Source organism: Hippocampus comes, unplaced genomic scaffold (genome assembly GCF_001891065.2).
Source record: "Hippocampus comes isolate QL1 unplaced genomic scaffold, H_comes_QL1_v1.1 scaffold238, whole genome shotgun sequence".
Taxonomy (NCBI): Eukaryota; Metazoa; Chordata; class Actinopteri; order Syngnathiformes; family Syngnathidae; genus Hippocampus; species Hippocampus comes.
The window spans coordinates 369,627-385,597 of record NW_017806177.1 but is presented as its reverse complement, the minus strand read 5'-3'; the positions used below and the strand labels follow the sequence as shown (position 1 = coordinate 385,597).

At 42.5% G+C, this 15,971-nt stretch overlaps 2 protein-coding genes across 3 annotated transcripts in view; one reads left to right on the top strand and one right to left on the bottom strand.

Moving 5' to 3' along the window:
• The window catches only part of rsad1 (radical S-adenosyl methionine domain containing 1), a 27,611-nt gene extending 16,600 nt beyond the window's left edge, over window positions 1–11,011 (top strand). Inside the window, exons 1-10 of one of the 2 annotated variants that reach the window (XM_019897366.1) lie at window positions 1,724–1,979; window positions 2,133–2,266; window positions 2,340–2,544; window positions 3,744–4,109; window positions 5,656–5,719; window positions 5,783–5,930; window positions 6,158–6,212; window positions 7,638–7,741; window positions 7,828–7,956; window positions 10,995–11,011. In XM_019897366.1, coding sequence (XP_019752925.1) covers window positions 1,797–1,979; window positions 2,133–2,266; window positions 2,340–2,544; window positions 3,744–4,109; window positions 5,656–5,719; window positions 5,783–5,930; window positions 6,158–6,212; window positions 7,638–7,741; window positions 7,828–7,930 — 1,362 coding nt within the window. In that variant the 5' untranslated portion in view covers window positions 1,724–1,796 and the 3' untranslated portion in view covers window positions 7,931–7,956; window positions 10,995–11,011. Of the gene's footprint in view, window positions 1–1,723; window positions 1,980–2,132; window positions 2,267–2,339; window positions 2,545–3,743; window positions 4,110–5,655; window positions 5,720–5,782; window positions 5,931–6,157; window positions 6,213–7,637; window positions 7,742–7,827; window positions 8,548–10,994 lie in introns of those variants that run through there. The other variant, XM_019897364.1, reaches the window with a different exon arrangement.
• rasd2a (RASD family member 2a) lies at window positions 9,383–12,311 on the bottom strand. Its single transcript, XM_019897368.1, has 2 exons — window positions 11,042–12,311; window positions 9,383–10,124 (listed from the first exon to the last, which is right to left on the bottom strand). Exons 1-2 carry the CDS (start codon window positions 11,487–11,489, stop codon window positions 9,613–9,615), a joined length of 960 nt encoding a protein of 319 aa, XP_019752927.1. The 5' UTR covers window positions 11,490–12,311; the 3' UTR covers window positions 9,383–9,612.
• Window positions 12,312–15,971: the final 3,660 nt, after the last annotated feature.

Here is a 15,971-nt window from a genome sequence, read left to right as displayed (position 1 = left end):
ATATCCACAAATCCAGATGGAGTAATTTAAAACCTCCTTTCTTAATTTTTGAAACAGAAATAAAGCAGTACCTAAGTTCTATTATGGATTCTAAAAACAAGAAAGCTATTAAAACTCTGGCTATATGCTCCTTATTTGAAATTTTTGTTTAAATCCCCTGGCTTCTTTTTTGTTTAAATGTTTGTAATATGTGTATGTATTAATAACATGTTCATTTTGTTTTCTGTTTATTGAGAATTGTATTATAACTTGTTCGAATAAAGATTCTATTAAAAAAAAAAAAGTTGATAGTCCGCTGCTTTCTGCTGTGCGGGCGTGAGCGCGAGCACGTACTCACGGCGCCGACGTAACCCAAGCCACATATTATAGATTTGAACTACGACAACAGATAAGCTAGCCTAGCCGATGTAATGATGGTCAGCCGACAAGGTTTACGTTTTATGTGACTTTTAATAACAACGTGGCAGAGTCATCAAACATGCGGTGAGCTCACTCGCAGTCACTTTCTGGAACTCCCCCGTATAGGCGGGACCTCTCAATCAACTGGAGTATGACGTACAGTACAAACTTTCATAAAGCACTTATCATATAATAATAGCCTAGTATATGACAGCCGACACGACGCTCGAAGTCAGACGTACACGTTTTTCTGGTAATCTGTGTATTTTCAGTTTTGCCCCAAAATAAAGTTTTATTCGAGCGAGGATGAAGTCTGGCTTGTTTCGGCAAGTGGCATCGCGTCGCTAGACGCGCTTCCTTATAAACACTGTGTGGCGGGCTTTTGCTACGTCAACGCCCCCTGGACTAAGTGGCACAGCCTGGACTGTGCCAAGCAGCCTAGACTGTGTTGACACAGCCGATGAAGTCCAGACCAGTGTTTTTCAACCCCTGTACCGCGGCACACCGGTGTGCCGCAAGACATTGTCAGGTGTGCCGCGGGAAAATATCCAATTTGTATGCCTGTTCAGTCTATCGCCCACAAAGTAATCGTATAGTACCCTCCCATACCGCTAGGGAGCAGCAACAGCTAGACAATTGCCTTGTGTTTAGACGAGAGAAAAGCGAATTTGAGACGCATGAATGCAGGATGACGGTGAAACAATAAATATGAAAAATGAGAAAATATTTTTTTCTTTGTGTTCATTTGATTCCAATTCAAGCTGTTATAATGTCATTCTTCAATGGTAAAAACGGTTATAGTAACAATATAACAGATTAATTATTCAAACAAGCGTTTTTTTTTCTTCACATTTTCAGCTAGTGGTGTGCCGCGAGATTTTTCCAATGAAAGAAGTGTGCCTTGGCTCAAAAAAGTTTGAAAAACACTGGTCTCGACTGGGCCGGTGCAGTTCACGTGTCGCTCACGTGATGTAATGAAGCAGCACAAGCACCGACCCGTGGATTACTCTGTGAGCCCGACGCATGCGTCAACGCATCGCTGTGCTGGACCCATTACTAGTAGCACCAGGTAGTTGGTTGACAGCTGCTTCCGAGTGTCTCTTCTTCACTGTCACCATGTACCGCTTCCTCACTTTGTCCCGATACTGTATCACGTCTTTGTCTGCCAGGACCACTCGGAGGGTTCCGCCATGCGTACGAGGATATAGCGCTTGTGTCTCGCGCTACTTGACACAGGGTAATTGTGTGCTAACCTTGCCGTGCTAACAGCCACAGCATCGCATGTAATTTCCGTACCTTTGTATTTCTGCGGTCAAGCCAGCCTCCACTCGCAAAATTGAACTCAAGTGGAGGTATATTTTCCTCTGACAGTCTGTACAAAACAGTGACTCTGAACTATGATAAATCGTGCGCTTCAACAAACAATGAGGCACACGTTGAGAGTGGGGGGACGTATGCTGGGAGCAGGAACCGGTCAACGCTGCCTCTCTGGGCTTCGCAGCGGACAATTATTCACAGAGGACGGATCGGAATTTGCACAACATGAGAGTCTCCTTAAGGAAGCGTCTCTCTACGTACACGTAAGACACTTCGTAGTTTGAAATGATCGCAATTTGATTTGAACAAGTGGGAAAAAATGACCTGCAGTGTTCTGCCATTAGCATCTCTCTACAGTTACAACAATTCATTTGTGATAAAGTAATGCATTACAGTATTCCCCTTCTTTCTCCCAGTGGCCCTTTTGCCTCAAACGGTGCTCTTACTGCAACTTTAATAAGTACATCCCCAAAGATGACAACAACCACATAGTGAGCCAGTGTCTTCAGCAGGAGGTGGACACGCTGCTGCAGCTCAGTAAGGTGTCCTGGTAAGGCCTTTTCATATGTTCTACAGATACACAACACTTGCTTTCTGCCATTTCACCTGCTTTGTCCTTGCAGCGTCACCTCTGTGTTTTTTGGCGGCGGAACTCCAAGCCTGGCTCACCCTTCCACTGTCTCGGACATCTTGGAAGCGATCTCCAGGCGGACGAGTCTGGCAGACGAGGCTGAAGTTTCACTTGAAGTCAATCCCACTCCGGAGGGGAGGACAAAATTGAAGGATTTTAGCCACGCTGGGGTGAACCGTTTCTCCATAGGACTCCAAGTAAATCTTACTTCAATACTCGATCAAGTGTTGCCCTGTCTATTTGCAATTTACCACCTATTCAGAGGTTGTTTTTCTCTGTTAGTCCTTGAAAAACTTGCTGAAATACTCTTTAATGCCACAAGATGATGCTAAATGCCTGGATAATAGAAAGGTAGTTCTTTGGCACCATCTCATGGCAGTTTGCACTGTACATTGAAGATCACTCATGTATTTTCGTGGGAAGGCTTGGTGACATTTACGCCACTGAAAGAATGATGAACTCATCTTAATTTACTCACAAATTTACTTATTGTGAAATCTGGGCCTGTTTAGTTGAATGCAAACTACAGACGCTCCCCGACTTACGAACATCCGAGTTACGAACAACGGTACATACGAACATTTTTACGGGTATGTCGAAAAAGAAAAGAAAAAGTTAGATTTTGTATTGCGCGCCTTTTTCCGAGTACAGTACAGGTGTAGTGCTTCTTTCCGCCGCTAATACCGACGTGAGGCGCTGTGAGAGCTCGCCCAGCATCCACCCCGAATCCGGCTTCCTCTGCCCGGTTGTTAAATATCTCGTGCATCCATTATTCAATATGGTTGGTGAAAAGCGAAAGGCTTCTAGTGAGAGTGGAAGTGTCAAGAAGAGGCAAGCCATTTCATTTCAAATGAAAGTGGCAATAATAAAGAAGCTTGATGCGGGTGAGAAAATGGTGAGCGTTGCACATGCATACAACATGAATCGTTCGACCGTCGGTACCATTTATAAACAGAAAGATCGCATAATGGAACACGTGAAAGGTGCAGTGCCGATGCATTTGACGATCATTAGCAAGTAGACATACTTATATAAGCCTTAAACATACATTCCATACAAAATATAGCACTGAAGCAACTTACGAACGAATTCAACTTACGAACGATCGTTCGGAACGTATCTCGTTCGTAAGCTGGGGAGCGTCTGTATATTGTTTTGTGTTCTATGAATGGCAAAATGTTCTATGAATGGAAACAAGTGGAAACACGGGTCCATTGTTCCTTCTGCCATTATGAAGAGCACTTATTTGTTCTGCCTGTCACCCTTTGTAAATTATTATTATTTGTGGGGGCCAGCTAAGTTAAAATGTATTATTTCCCTCACTGTTGTTGTGAATCACTCGCTTTCCCCAAAAAATCAATTGGACACAATCTGAGCATGACACTTCTTTTTCCAGTCTCTCCTGGATGAGGATTTAACAAGGCTGGGCCGAGACCACAACGCTCATCAAGCCCTGCGAACTGTCGAGGATGCTCGCAAATTATGCCCTGGGAAGGTGTCCGTAGACATCATGTTCAGGCGGCCCGGGCAGAGCACGGCATCATGGGAGGCGGAGTTGTCAGAGCTGTTGCGGGCCTGCGACGACCACGTCTCCCTGTACCAGCTGACGCCCGAGCGAGGCACTCTGCTGTTTAAACAGCTACAAAGCGCCCAGGTGACGCTGCCCGATGACCACGAGACGGCAGATATGTACGAGAGCGCCAGGAGGATGCTGCACCAGCATGGATTTCTCCAATATGAAGTGTCGAACTTTGCCAGAAATGTGAGTTGTCTGTCGAAAAACGAGCCTTACTGTGAATAGTGGAAATCTGCAAGTAATTGACACCGAATTTAGAATTAAAATAGATGTCACAAGATGGAGCCAAACCATGATTTTTATAGTAAACAGCGCTTTGGCCCGTCTAATAGATGCTCCTCCGTTCAGTTCAACATCGTTAGCACCTGGATGTCACAAAGTGGCAGGCAAGCTCTACTTTTATATCAGACTGGCACCATCTTGGGTCTTTTCAGAAAGAGCATAAAAACAGCCTGGTGAGTTTGCATTGGAAAATTAAGAGACATATGAGGCATTTTTCCACTTTTGAAAACATTTTATAATTTATATTTATTTAGATACTTTATGTTCTTTTATATATGTATATTTTATAGAAATACACTTTTGTTCTTCTACTTCTCCCTTTTATAATTTTGCTGCTGTAAATTGGGAATTTCTCCTTTGTGAGACAAATAAGGGTTTTCTTATTTCCCATGTCTTTCATGACACATGTGGCATGCGCTCATCAAAATACACCAAGCATCAAGTATCATAGCGTACATTTCTTGTCTCAGAGAAATGAGGCCGTTTCCATCTCAAGCAAGTGACACAGCTCTCATAATGGCCAATATACAGCTGGGCTAGTGACAGCCTGTGTTTTGTTACCATGACAACAACATGAGTCTTGCAACTAGTCTCTCGCAAGCAGAACCCAGAGTGTGTGTGTGTGTGGGGGGGGGGGTGCATGCCCATAAAGATGGTAAAACCATTTTCCCCTCATGAACGCAGCACTTCATACTCTACACTGTCTGATATGTGGTGTATGATGCTTCTGAAGCAAATTATTTACACTTATCACAAGTTTCACTTGAAGTCAGGATGAATGTTGCTTTTTTTTTGTTTGTTTGTTTTCAAGAACTCGTTGACTAAAGAGTGCTCCAAATGAGGAGTTAAACATATTACGACCCATCGCTTGGGTGTTTTGGTTTTTTTTTTTTTTTTTTTACTTGTTGCATGCCAAAATTTCAGTCATCAGCAACCTTAACTTATGCTACTGCTAAAGTGAAAGGAATACAAGAATGGAGTACCATAATGAAGGTACTGTGATGCCCTCACATGTGGGCAAGGTGAGCCAAAGTTGTAAATGTACTCTCAGCTCTTTTTTGAATGAGACAAACAATCAAAACACTCAGATCCAAATAAGTACACAAGGAGCTGCGATAGGCCACAACTCAGATGCTGGCCAGTCCAACTCCGGCTGTTGACATCACTCACTTGGCCACAGCCCTTGAAAGCACGAATATTAATTACCCTAAAAAAGCAGTTAGATTTCTTATATTTTCTTTTATGTTTTAATGCGTTATTTGTGTTATTGGGTGTTATTTTTGTTCATTAATAATACCTTGAAATGTTTGTTTTTTGGTCGGGGGTGGATTGATTTCGTGGTTTTCGGTCATTTCAATGGCAAAAATTGATTTATTGTGAGCTTGATCAGGTCACAAATTAAATTTGTGGAAATCCATACTGAGACCACTTTGTAAACTTTTTTCGACAGAGTGCAGTGAGTCATCACAACCTGAGCTACTGGAAGGGAAGACAATACATTGGTGTTGGTCCAGGTAACCTACTCTTCAAAGCTGTGACCCTCAAAGGGAGCGCTGAGAATTTCTTGTCCATAACAGGAGCCCACGGGCGATTCGTTCCACTTGGGGAGGGAGGCACGCACCGAGAGGCCCGCACCCAAACACTGGAACCCGACGTGTGGATCCGCGAGGTCCAGCAGGGTGGACACGCCACTCGGAGGAGGATTCAGCTGGGACATCTTGAACTGTGAGCTTCTGCACGAACACCCAGAGATGTGTTGCGTGACACGTGAGGCACGTATTGTGAATTGTAACAAATAGTATGCATGCACCACCAGCTGGGACAAACAACTTTGCGGTCGCCGCGCACATGTGTCCTTGCAGTCACACTCTCCATGAGAAAGAATGTCATCAGCACATTTACGGGCACTGTCATGTTCCTGTTATTTCTGAACCATTCTCTCTGGTTGGCAGATTGGAGGAGGTGTTGGTGATGGGATTGAGAATGACAGAAGGCATCACGCACGAGGTGATGTGGTAAAATCATCATATGCCACAGAGTCAATTACAAGGGGTCCTTGGTTTGCATCGTGGTGGAACAATACATCGCCACACTCATTTACTGTTGTACTTAATGTTTTTCATAATTGTTTCATATTTATTACCCTAGAAGTGTCAGTTTCATTTTTCCTTTTTTTTAGTGTTCCAAATGGCTGTCTACTAGGTCCATATGATTTTTTTCAGGGTAGATAACGATACAGATTACTAGTTAAGGAGCCCGATAATTGATACTTGAAAACCAATATACCTTTACGGTAAAACTGCAAATATTGTCGTAAAAAAAAGACTAATAATAATGATACAAACAACATCTAAGATTGCTTAAATGTCTTTAAGAACATGTTGACTGACCAGCTTTTGAGATTTGTAACATGTAAAAAGTTTTTTCACTCTTAGAAAATAGACACCGTTGTATTAAAATTCTTACAAAAAGTGCAGGACAGCAGCATGTCAACAAACAAATAGCTCCCTCAAATTTTCCACAGTAAGGTAAAAAAAATTTTTTTTAAATCAATATAATTGAAATTTGAATCGTTCACCTATCTGTCAATTTTTGTCTTTAAGTTCAAAAACAAAAAAAAAAATGCATCCTCAATACAACTACTAGGCAGCAGGACACCAGCGTGAGGTGCCAGCAAAGAACTTAGAATCGCAAAATATTGCAGTTTTTAACTGCTTGCCTAGGAGCCATTGGATTTTTAAAAAAAGGCCAACACACTAAAATGTTCAATATCGGCCCCAATAATGAGACCCATCCGATAATTGGTCTGTGACTACCACAAATTTTTACATTGCCTGGCCTGACAGAAGAAAACTAGTGGAAGTCTAAATACAAAAAGATACATAGCCATATCAATAAAGAGATAGATAACAGACAGATGAATAGCAGATAGATACTGGGGATCCCCAATTTATGACGGTTCCAACATACAACTTTTCAATGCTATTAATGACAGATAGATATTAGCAATGTTCATCAAGGCACTCTACTCAGTCCACATCATTTTACATCGCACTCTACATAAATGTCACAATTATTTGCTGTGAGAGTTAACTGCTGGCATTCAACAAGGCTCGCTTCCTTATGAAGGAAGTCAAACCAATTAAATAATTCGGCTACGGTAATTGTAATAACATATCCCTTCTCTTCAAAACAGTACAATTTGCAATAGTCCTAGCTCTTTTCGATAAAAACATTCGACTAACATTGAACATTTCCGGTTCCCATGTTGGTGTGGACCTCAACAACTGGGCTTACGAGAACATATCTACAAACTTAGGCGAGCAGATGATGAAATCCACAAAGTCATCTGTGGTGTAAAGGCCACATGACATCACAGTTTGATAAACAGAATTTACAGTTTATAATTGTCAATGCGGTGGCATTTAACAGCACTGGCAGCTGTTCAGTCCACAGTTGACCCTGTGTGACATCTTCAACTCTTCCACTGACGTCCAAGAATTCCTCCGATGTGGCCATCTGACCCTCGATGACGGGTGACGACTCCACAGATTAAATTGTTTCACATCCGTGCCAGAATCACATCACATGTTTGTTTTTATGTTTTTCTTCTCCCCTTTAGAGGACTGCGCTGCTCCTGGAATGGCCTGGCGTTACTGGACAGCATGCTGCCAGCGCTGCTGCTACAACTGGAAAGACAGATCCATCCGAAAGCTCCAAGATGACCAGTGATCCAGTTTGTCAACCCACGGTGGTAGCATCAAGAATCCATTCGTTTCACTCAATACAATGAGATTCTGAGCATCAAAATGCCGTCATGACTTACTGGCATCTAGGCAGAAATTAAATGAACATGGATTATTCTCATTTGTGTTAGCAAAAGGGCTAAACAAACAAGTCAATGTCCAACATTTTCATGTGTGTTTACTGTTTGTTCCGGAAGCCACCATGGACTGCATACTGATGAGCTCATTATTTTTCCCCCATAGAAAATCTGCAGACACATGTAAAGAATCTTGAGAGTGAATTAAAGTGGCTGCCGTTTTGTCATGTTTCATAGATGAACGTGCCTGAGCGGACAGCCTGCTCACAAAAACATATATAGGTCTCGATTTCAATAATTACATTTGAATTTCAAAGAATAAATAGGTGTGTGCAGCAAACCATGAATGAGTAACATAAACATTGAGATTTAATGAGAACATTTACTCCCAGCATCCTGTTTTAATAATGAGTGGTTGGCTCTCAAGTGACCCATTCAATATTTTAATTCCATTATATCCGTACAATGCTTCTCTGCTGGAGTGCTTTCTGTTCTCTCCCAGTGAGGTCATCAACAACCCCCACCAAAAAAAAAAAAAAATCTGCCTTCATGAAGATACAAAAGCCCTCTTTTTTGGGTTATTACTTACAATATGTTTATATTGTGGTCATTTGCAGTATTAGACAATTGCACTGTATCACACTGAAAGTTGTTTCTATTATTAAATATATTTCATGATTAAAACTACATCAAAGCGTATAGAAGTGGCATTTCAGGTTGTTTTTTTTTGTACATTCTTTACCTTTATACATGCAAGTGCTCGTCAAAAAAATGTCATGAAAAGTAATATTATCCAAAAAGTGACACTTGTGTAATGCATACATTTATTCCACACCGGCTGATACATTTCAAGTGTTAATTCATTTTAATTTAGAGTATCATATCTGAAAAGCAATTAAAACCCCAATGTACGAATAGAAACAGCGTCTATTTGTATAGTTGTACACATGTAATGTGTGTGCGTGTTATGTGCATTATCATTTATGGCACTACGCTTGTGTTCCTAATGTGGCCCATTGGCACTGACTCACCTCGTCACACCTCCTCCACGCTACTCATCCTTTGCATGTGTAGGCGCCGTTGAGCATACTCGCACCGTATCTGGCATCTGAGAATACGAGATGATGCTTCACATCTTTTCATCTGAGTCATCCCACATCTCCAAGCACACGCACACTTGATCAGTTGTTTTACATCACTGCCTGGAAACAGATGACTCCTTACATGCTTTGGACCTTTATATGGAATCAACGTCATAATTATAATCCCAAGTTTTATTATAGCACCGTGACTTTTTTTATATTTTGGATCTTATTTCTATAAAAGAAAAAAAGCAGGAGGGTTTTTTTCTTCGTCGTTTTTATTTTCAGTGTATCCAAGAAACATTTACATTCATGTCATTTGCATGACTATACAGTATGCATCGTTTTCTGTTGAGAAAGAACCGTTTTTAACGTGACCATGTTATGTACAAAAAATAGGAATGCACCGGTCCAGCCAAGTGCTATGCAGAGTATAACTCCTTACATAATACAACATTGCAGCATACTACTACAATTGGTTTTTGCGGAGAGGGTTCGCAATTCATTGAATCGGACACCTCTCGGGTTTGTTGGCTTTGGCGCTTGATCCAAGCACCAGCCGGAGGTCGCTGCCGAAGCTCGGACGCCTCGCCAAAGTGTCCACGGCGGCGCAGGGCGCGGCCTCCCCGGGCGTGCGGCTCCGTCCGCGGCCGCGCCGGCATAGCGACTGATAGGTCACCATGGAGACGAGCCGATGCCGCGACGGCGTGGTCTCGTAGGGCAGGCCGCCCATGGCCGCCAGTTCCCCGAACACGGCCTCCAGCGAGGTGCCGAGCTTGGCGGAGGTCTCAAAGAAAGCCACGTCCCGGGTCAAGGCCTCGGTGACGTCGGACCGACTGACGACTCTGTGAGCGTCCAGGTCCGCTTTGTTGCCGCAAACTACCACAGGTAACCTCGACGGACGTTTGGACTTGACCAACTTTGTCTTTGCGACTTTGATCTCGCTGAGCAGCTCGCGAACTTCACTGAAGGACTCTCTGTTGTCCAAACTGAAAACGAGCAGGAAGATGTCACCTGGACGCAAGAAAAATAAAGACTTAGGTCACAACAAGCGGTTTGGCAGACAGACAGGACATTTTCAAAAAAGTGTCTTTGAGATGTATATTGCCACTTCTGGTTTTAATTAACTGTCAAACTAAACAAAAAAAAAAACACAAAGTGACTTAACTTGAATTACATCTGTATTTAAAAACAAAACACTTATTTTTGCCTTTGGTAAGCCTTTTGTCCAAATTTTAGCCTCTCAACAGTAAACATTCTCCAATTTCTGCCATCCTCCATGAAAGCAGACTTCTAATTTTTGGGTTGAATCAAAATAAAACATTTGCAAACATGTATTTTTTGTTTGGAAAACAATGATCAACCGATTTTGACTTTTTTCTGGCAAATCACGGGCCAAACCAGTAATTTAATCTTAATTCATTACGTTCACGTGCACTGTCAGTTTGAAATCATGGCTTAGGGTGCAAATTAAATTTTTGTTGTTGTTGCAGATTCATCGATTAATCGACAATAATCAACAGTTATCATTTATTAAAATAATAGCTCATTGCAGCCCTAATATTTATGAGAGTGTGCATGTGCATATCTATTGTAGGTCAAGGCAACATTTAGTGGAGACATCTACTTGACTCGCAGTTACACAAGACTAAATAATTATGTATGTATGTGATAATCTAAAACAATTAGGAGTGCAATTGTAACGAAAAATTTAAATCATGAATCCCATCTTTCCTACTACTTCTACTGACAATAACACTAGTCTTTTGTTTTAATTAAACATTAGAAGTGTAATGAGGATACCGCCAACTAGTATGATAATAAATCCCCATAATCATGTCTACAAGCTCAGTGCCTGATCTTGTCTGTATTGATCAAATACAGTAATAAGAAGAACCCATTCGGATTTCAAGGACTACTCATGATCATACCCGTCAGTATGGAAAGCCTCCGTTTTGCCGGGAAATTTCTCTCTCTGGTGGCATCCAGGAGGTCCACCTGATACGTCTCGTCTCCGACGTGAAACAGCTTCCTGTGAAAGTCCTCCGCCGTGGCCTCGTACATCTCTTGGAATTCCTCCCCCAGGAAGCGCCTGACCAAGTTGGTCTTGCCCACCCCGGGAGCGCCCAGCACCACAATTCTCTGGCAGTTCCGGGGCTTGATGTCACCCGGCGCAACCTCACCGGAGACGCAGGCCTCCTCCGGCGTGCCTCTCTTGTCCTGCTGCCTCCATCGTCCCTTGACTGTTTCCAGGAGGCCCAGCCCTGTCTTGGATAGGTTGGACACCTTCGGGTGCTTCTGCTGGACCGCTGGGCTGAGGGCTGGGTGTGGCGGGTGAGGATGCCCGCCAAGGGGGGTGAACCTCTCGGTCGTGTTCATTTTCGTATCGGTTCACTCGTCATGGATATCAGGAGCTCAGAGCCCGGCTCACTCCTCTGGCCATGTGCGCGCCGAGCAGAGCCCGCCGTAGATTTTTTTATACACCCACGCCGAGCGTACGTTCCCTGCGTCATCCGCTTGCATCCAGGGAACATGTTCCTTTTTTAGAAACAGCCCCTCTCCCTCCTCCAATTAGATTTGAGGCTGGTCACTCGATGTAAGGCAGCCTGACTTTTTCGCACCTCACATTGTGTCACTGTTACCCGAAAAGTGTTTACTGGCTACTTGTGGATCAATTAACTGGGGTAATTGCCAGCATCCTTGTTGTCATGGTTACGGGAAGGATGAGACTTCTGAGCAACGTCCTTTCGTTTTCTCTCTCTCTCTCTCTTTCTCTGCCTTGTGTTTGTTGTTTTATGTTGTTCTGGGGTATTTTTATGTTATTGTGTGTTGCTATTTTATGAGATCCAATACAAACACAATCTGCTGAGAAACGATGACTTGCAGGATGTTTTGAGAAACAAATTTTCCCATTGGAAATAATGTGGACTGAAATTATTAGCTTCAGGCTGTCATAAAAAGATTTATTTGCTGTGCCAAAAAATCTTTGTGGATCAATTTGACACGTTTAACCACCATGAAATTGTAAATTAAAAACAAAATACCATGAAAGGAACAAAATCCAAATGTTTTGTCATTTTTTTAAAAACAGTGGAGTGTTGACTTACAAGTTTAATTAATTCCATGACTAGGCCCATTACTCAGCAAATCATCTCGCCACATTGAAATGAATGTAAATGCCATTAATCTGTTCCAGCCCTGCAAAAAAATAAAAATAAAAACAATTTTTAAAAAAAGCACTCTTTAGAATTATACTTTCTAAAAACATACAATAATACGAAGATGCGTTTGTGCGTCACAATTTCTTGCATCATTTTAATGGGCAGAGGGTATCTGGTTTACTGGTTTACCACCAGCGTGCAGTATGAAACATAAAGAAATACAACACGTGCAGTAGATTTGACAACGCAACACTGAAGAAAACCATCACAATTAAACTGCAGTAATACTACTTGTTTTATACGGAGGATAAAGAATATATGCCTATGGCTGTTGTTGTCTGTTGTCTGCATGTCTTGCTACTGTTTGTGTTCAACTATAAGCGGTTTATAACTGCTGTAACATTGATGCTAATTTTGTTATCCCATCTATGTCGTTTCCAGTTATGTATGAACATTACGATATCAGACTTTCCTAAATGTACTTAATGTCATGGTGTGAAGCCCTCTCATACCCCTGCCGCACCCCCTTTTTGTTCCCTTGTAGCAGTCACGCACTGCACTATGATTCACCGAATGCGATGAGTTCTCTCTGTGAGGGTTTTTTTCCATCCAGCGTCACAGTGGAGCCATTATTTATTCATGAAGCCATCATTGCAATAAGTATGTTTCTTTACAATTCCGAGCACGTCATCATGAGAAAAGGCTGCCCTCAATTGGAAATGTCATTCAGTCTCCACAAGGTGCAGCTGCTGCCACAGAAGAGTGTCAAGGCAATAGAACAGCTCTCAGGCCTCTCTCTTTTTAGACCATGAGAAATCATATTAAAACTTTTTCAACAGTTCATGTGACCAACAACATGTACAACTCACTTGAACAAAAATTTGTCCAAAACAGGAAGTAGTGTGCACACCTTTGTAATTCCATCCATCCATCAACCATTTTCTGATCCGCTTAGCCTCACAAGGGGCACGGGGCGTGCTGGATCCTATCCCAGCTGTCTTAGGGCAGTAGGCGAGGTACACCCTGAACTGGTTGCCAGCCAGTCGGAGGGCACACATGTAGACGAACAAACATCTGCGCTCACAGTGACACCTACAGGCAATTTAGAGTGTTCCATTAACCTGCCATTCATGTTTTTAAAATGTAGGGGGAAACCGTAGTACCCAGAGAAAACCCAAGCAGGCTCGGAGAGAACATACAAACTCCAAACAGCAAGGGCAGAATCAAACCCCGGACCCCTGCAATGTGAGGCCGACACGCTTTGTCTGGAAATAACCAATCAAAGTCAAACTCACAGAGACTGGCACAAGGGCCTCTGATCAACCCCACATAAAGTTCAACAGTTCTAGGATGCGATTTCTGACATTTTTTTTTTTTACCTACTTTGCTGTAGATACTTATTAACAAATACTTTGTTACCATTATAATAACATCAACTCAGTTGCAATTATCACAACTTAGTAACATTACTGTTACTTTGTTCCAGTGACCTAGTTACAGTTAAAATGACTTTGCTACAGTTAGTTACAAAACCAACGGGCTGTGTTCCTAGATAATCACATTCAAACGGAACTCAGCACACACCTGCAACCATTTCAAGTGCCTCTGGTTAAACCCAAATAAACTTCAGATATTCTAGCAGGCTTTTCCTGACAGTTTCCCCACATTTGTTGAGAGGGATTTTGTTTGTTTTTTTTTTTAACCACGCCACAAGCGCGATACAACATGAATTGCTTCCACTTCATGGCTATTTAGAAATGTACCTAACACTCTATAATGGCTGACAGTTTTAAGCGCGTTGGTGTCCGGGCCAGAGTAAATATAGAAGCAGTGTTTCACATTTTACGATGTGTCATGTGTTTATACAATTGGTGGACATGGTGCACATGTCAGTGAAGTAATATAGTGACAATGTAAGGTAATGGCAGTGGCTGTGTTCCATTGAAGCGTCTCTTAGAACCTTGTCGGCAGCTGGCCCATAGCCAGATGGAATGCGGCCAATGATGCTGTTCATTATTCTTAGTCATCATGAGATTTTTCTTTTTTGTGTGTGTGTGGGGGGTGGAGGGGTGTTGCACAAGAAATACAGTCATCCTTAGTATTGAATTCATATTGATTTTATTTCGTTAGAGATCAACTTCCTCTTTTGTTCCCAGCGCTTTTGGTAGGAAGGATTTGTTTTTATGAGTGTTGACTAAAGAGTGATATCATGTTAATGAAGCAAGATGACAGATGACTTTGGAAAATTAACTGGCCACCATTGCTCTCGACTTGTCCAAAACCTACCCCAAACCCTGACCAAGGACCTGTCCCAAAACCCGAAACCAGCCTATTTGAGATGTTTCCCTCCTCGAGTACAACTCATTGAAATGATCAAGATTGTCATCAGGCTGCTGCAGAACTGACTGATGAGCTGACTGAGCTCCATTGAAAAAAACAAAAGAAACATTTTAGACAGGGCACGTAAAATAAACAACTGCACCCACGTGGATGTCCAAGTGTGCACACCCTCTTTCTTGTGCATGGGGATTTGGTTGTTTTCGCCACTACCATTTCAAGTTCCTATGATTAACCCCAGAAAAAGTTCAGATGTTCCAATCGGCTTTTCCCGTCTTTCTTTTACTGTCTAACAAAAGCCAGAAAGTTTTGTGCTCACAGTGATTGATGTTTAGAACTGTTCATAACTGCCTCCACCTTGACTCAGGCCCAACTGAAGAAAAACAGCTAAGAAATGATGCTGCTACTTTATCCAAGACAGAGGAACAACAAAATCTGCTGCAAATTGACAATCTCACCACGAGAGGACAGCTAAGAGACCGGAGTGACGTGAGGCTGAAGCATTTGAATGTAATCAGGGCTGAGCCAAAGATGATTTTTTTTATTATTATTATTTTTTTTGGTTGGATGTCTGAAACATGCTTCTGTTTTTGTGTGTTCCTTGCACACTCGCTATCCCTTTGTGTCCCTTCCCCCTGTCAGCACACGACCTTCCTCCTTGTGCTGACCTCTGCGGGCCTTTGTTGGGAAACAAAGAATGCTCAGGCATCTCTGTTCAGGAGAAATAAAAGACGCAGGGGAGGGAGGGAGTGTCTGGATGGCAGCTATGAAGTCGAGCTCGACCGACCTGATTGGTGAGAATCAAAATGAAACCGCCACAACCCAAGCTTATTTTAATGTTGGAACAAAAGGACATCCCTCCGTTGTGCTGCTTGAGGCCATGGCGCCATCACTCCTGTTGACATTTGCAACACTTGTGTGTTTTTTCAAGGAGGAGCTGGAATTTCCTGTACATCCTGCTCCGCCGAGCACTTGCCGGTCCCTCCTCTGTAACGTTTTTGCCACTTCTCACGACCGGCATTATCGGCCGCGCTGCGCATGCGGCTCACCGAGATTACTAAACCTCAAAGCCAATAAGCGTAAGGTCCTGCATAATGCATCAGGACCTGACTTTAGACAATGCGCCATTAGTGCTGATAAATAACTCAAGAGCCCAGACTTTCTGCTGCAAAGGAAATAGGGCTCTCAGTTGAACCCCCATGGGACATATTGCTTTTATAATAACACTTTTTATGTTGAAATATATGCTACCATATGTTTACAGATACCAAAACAAGAAGGGATGAATGCAGCTTCAGCCACGTCTCAGACTGGAATAATTGACTTTGGTGTTTTTGAAAGTCCCGCCCACATTGACGCACAG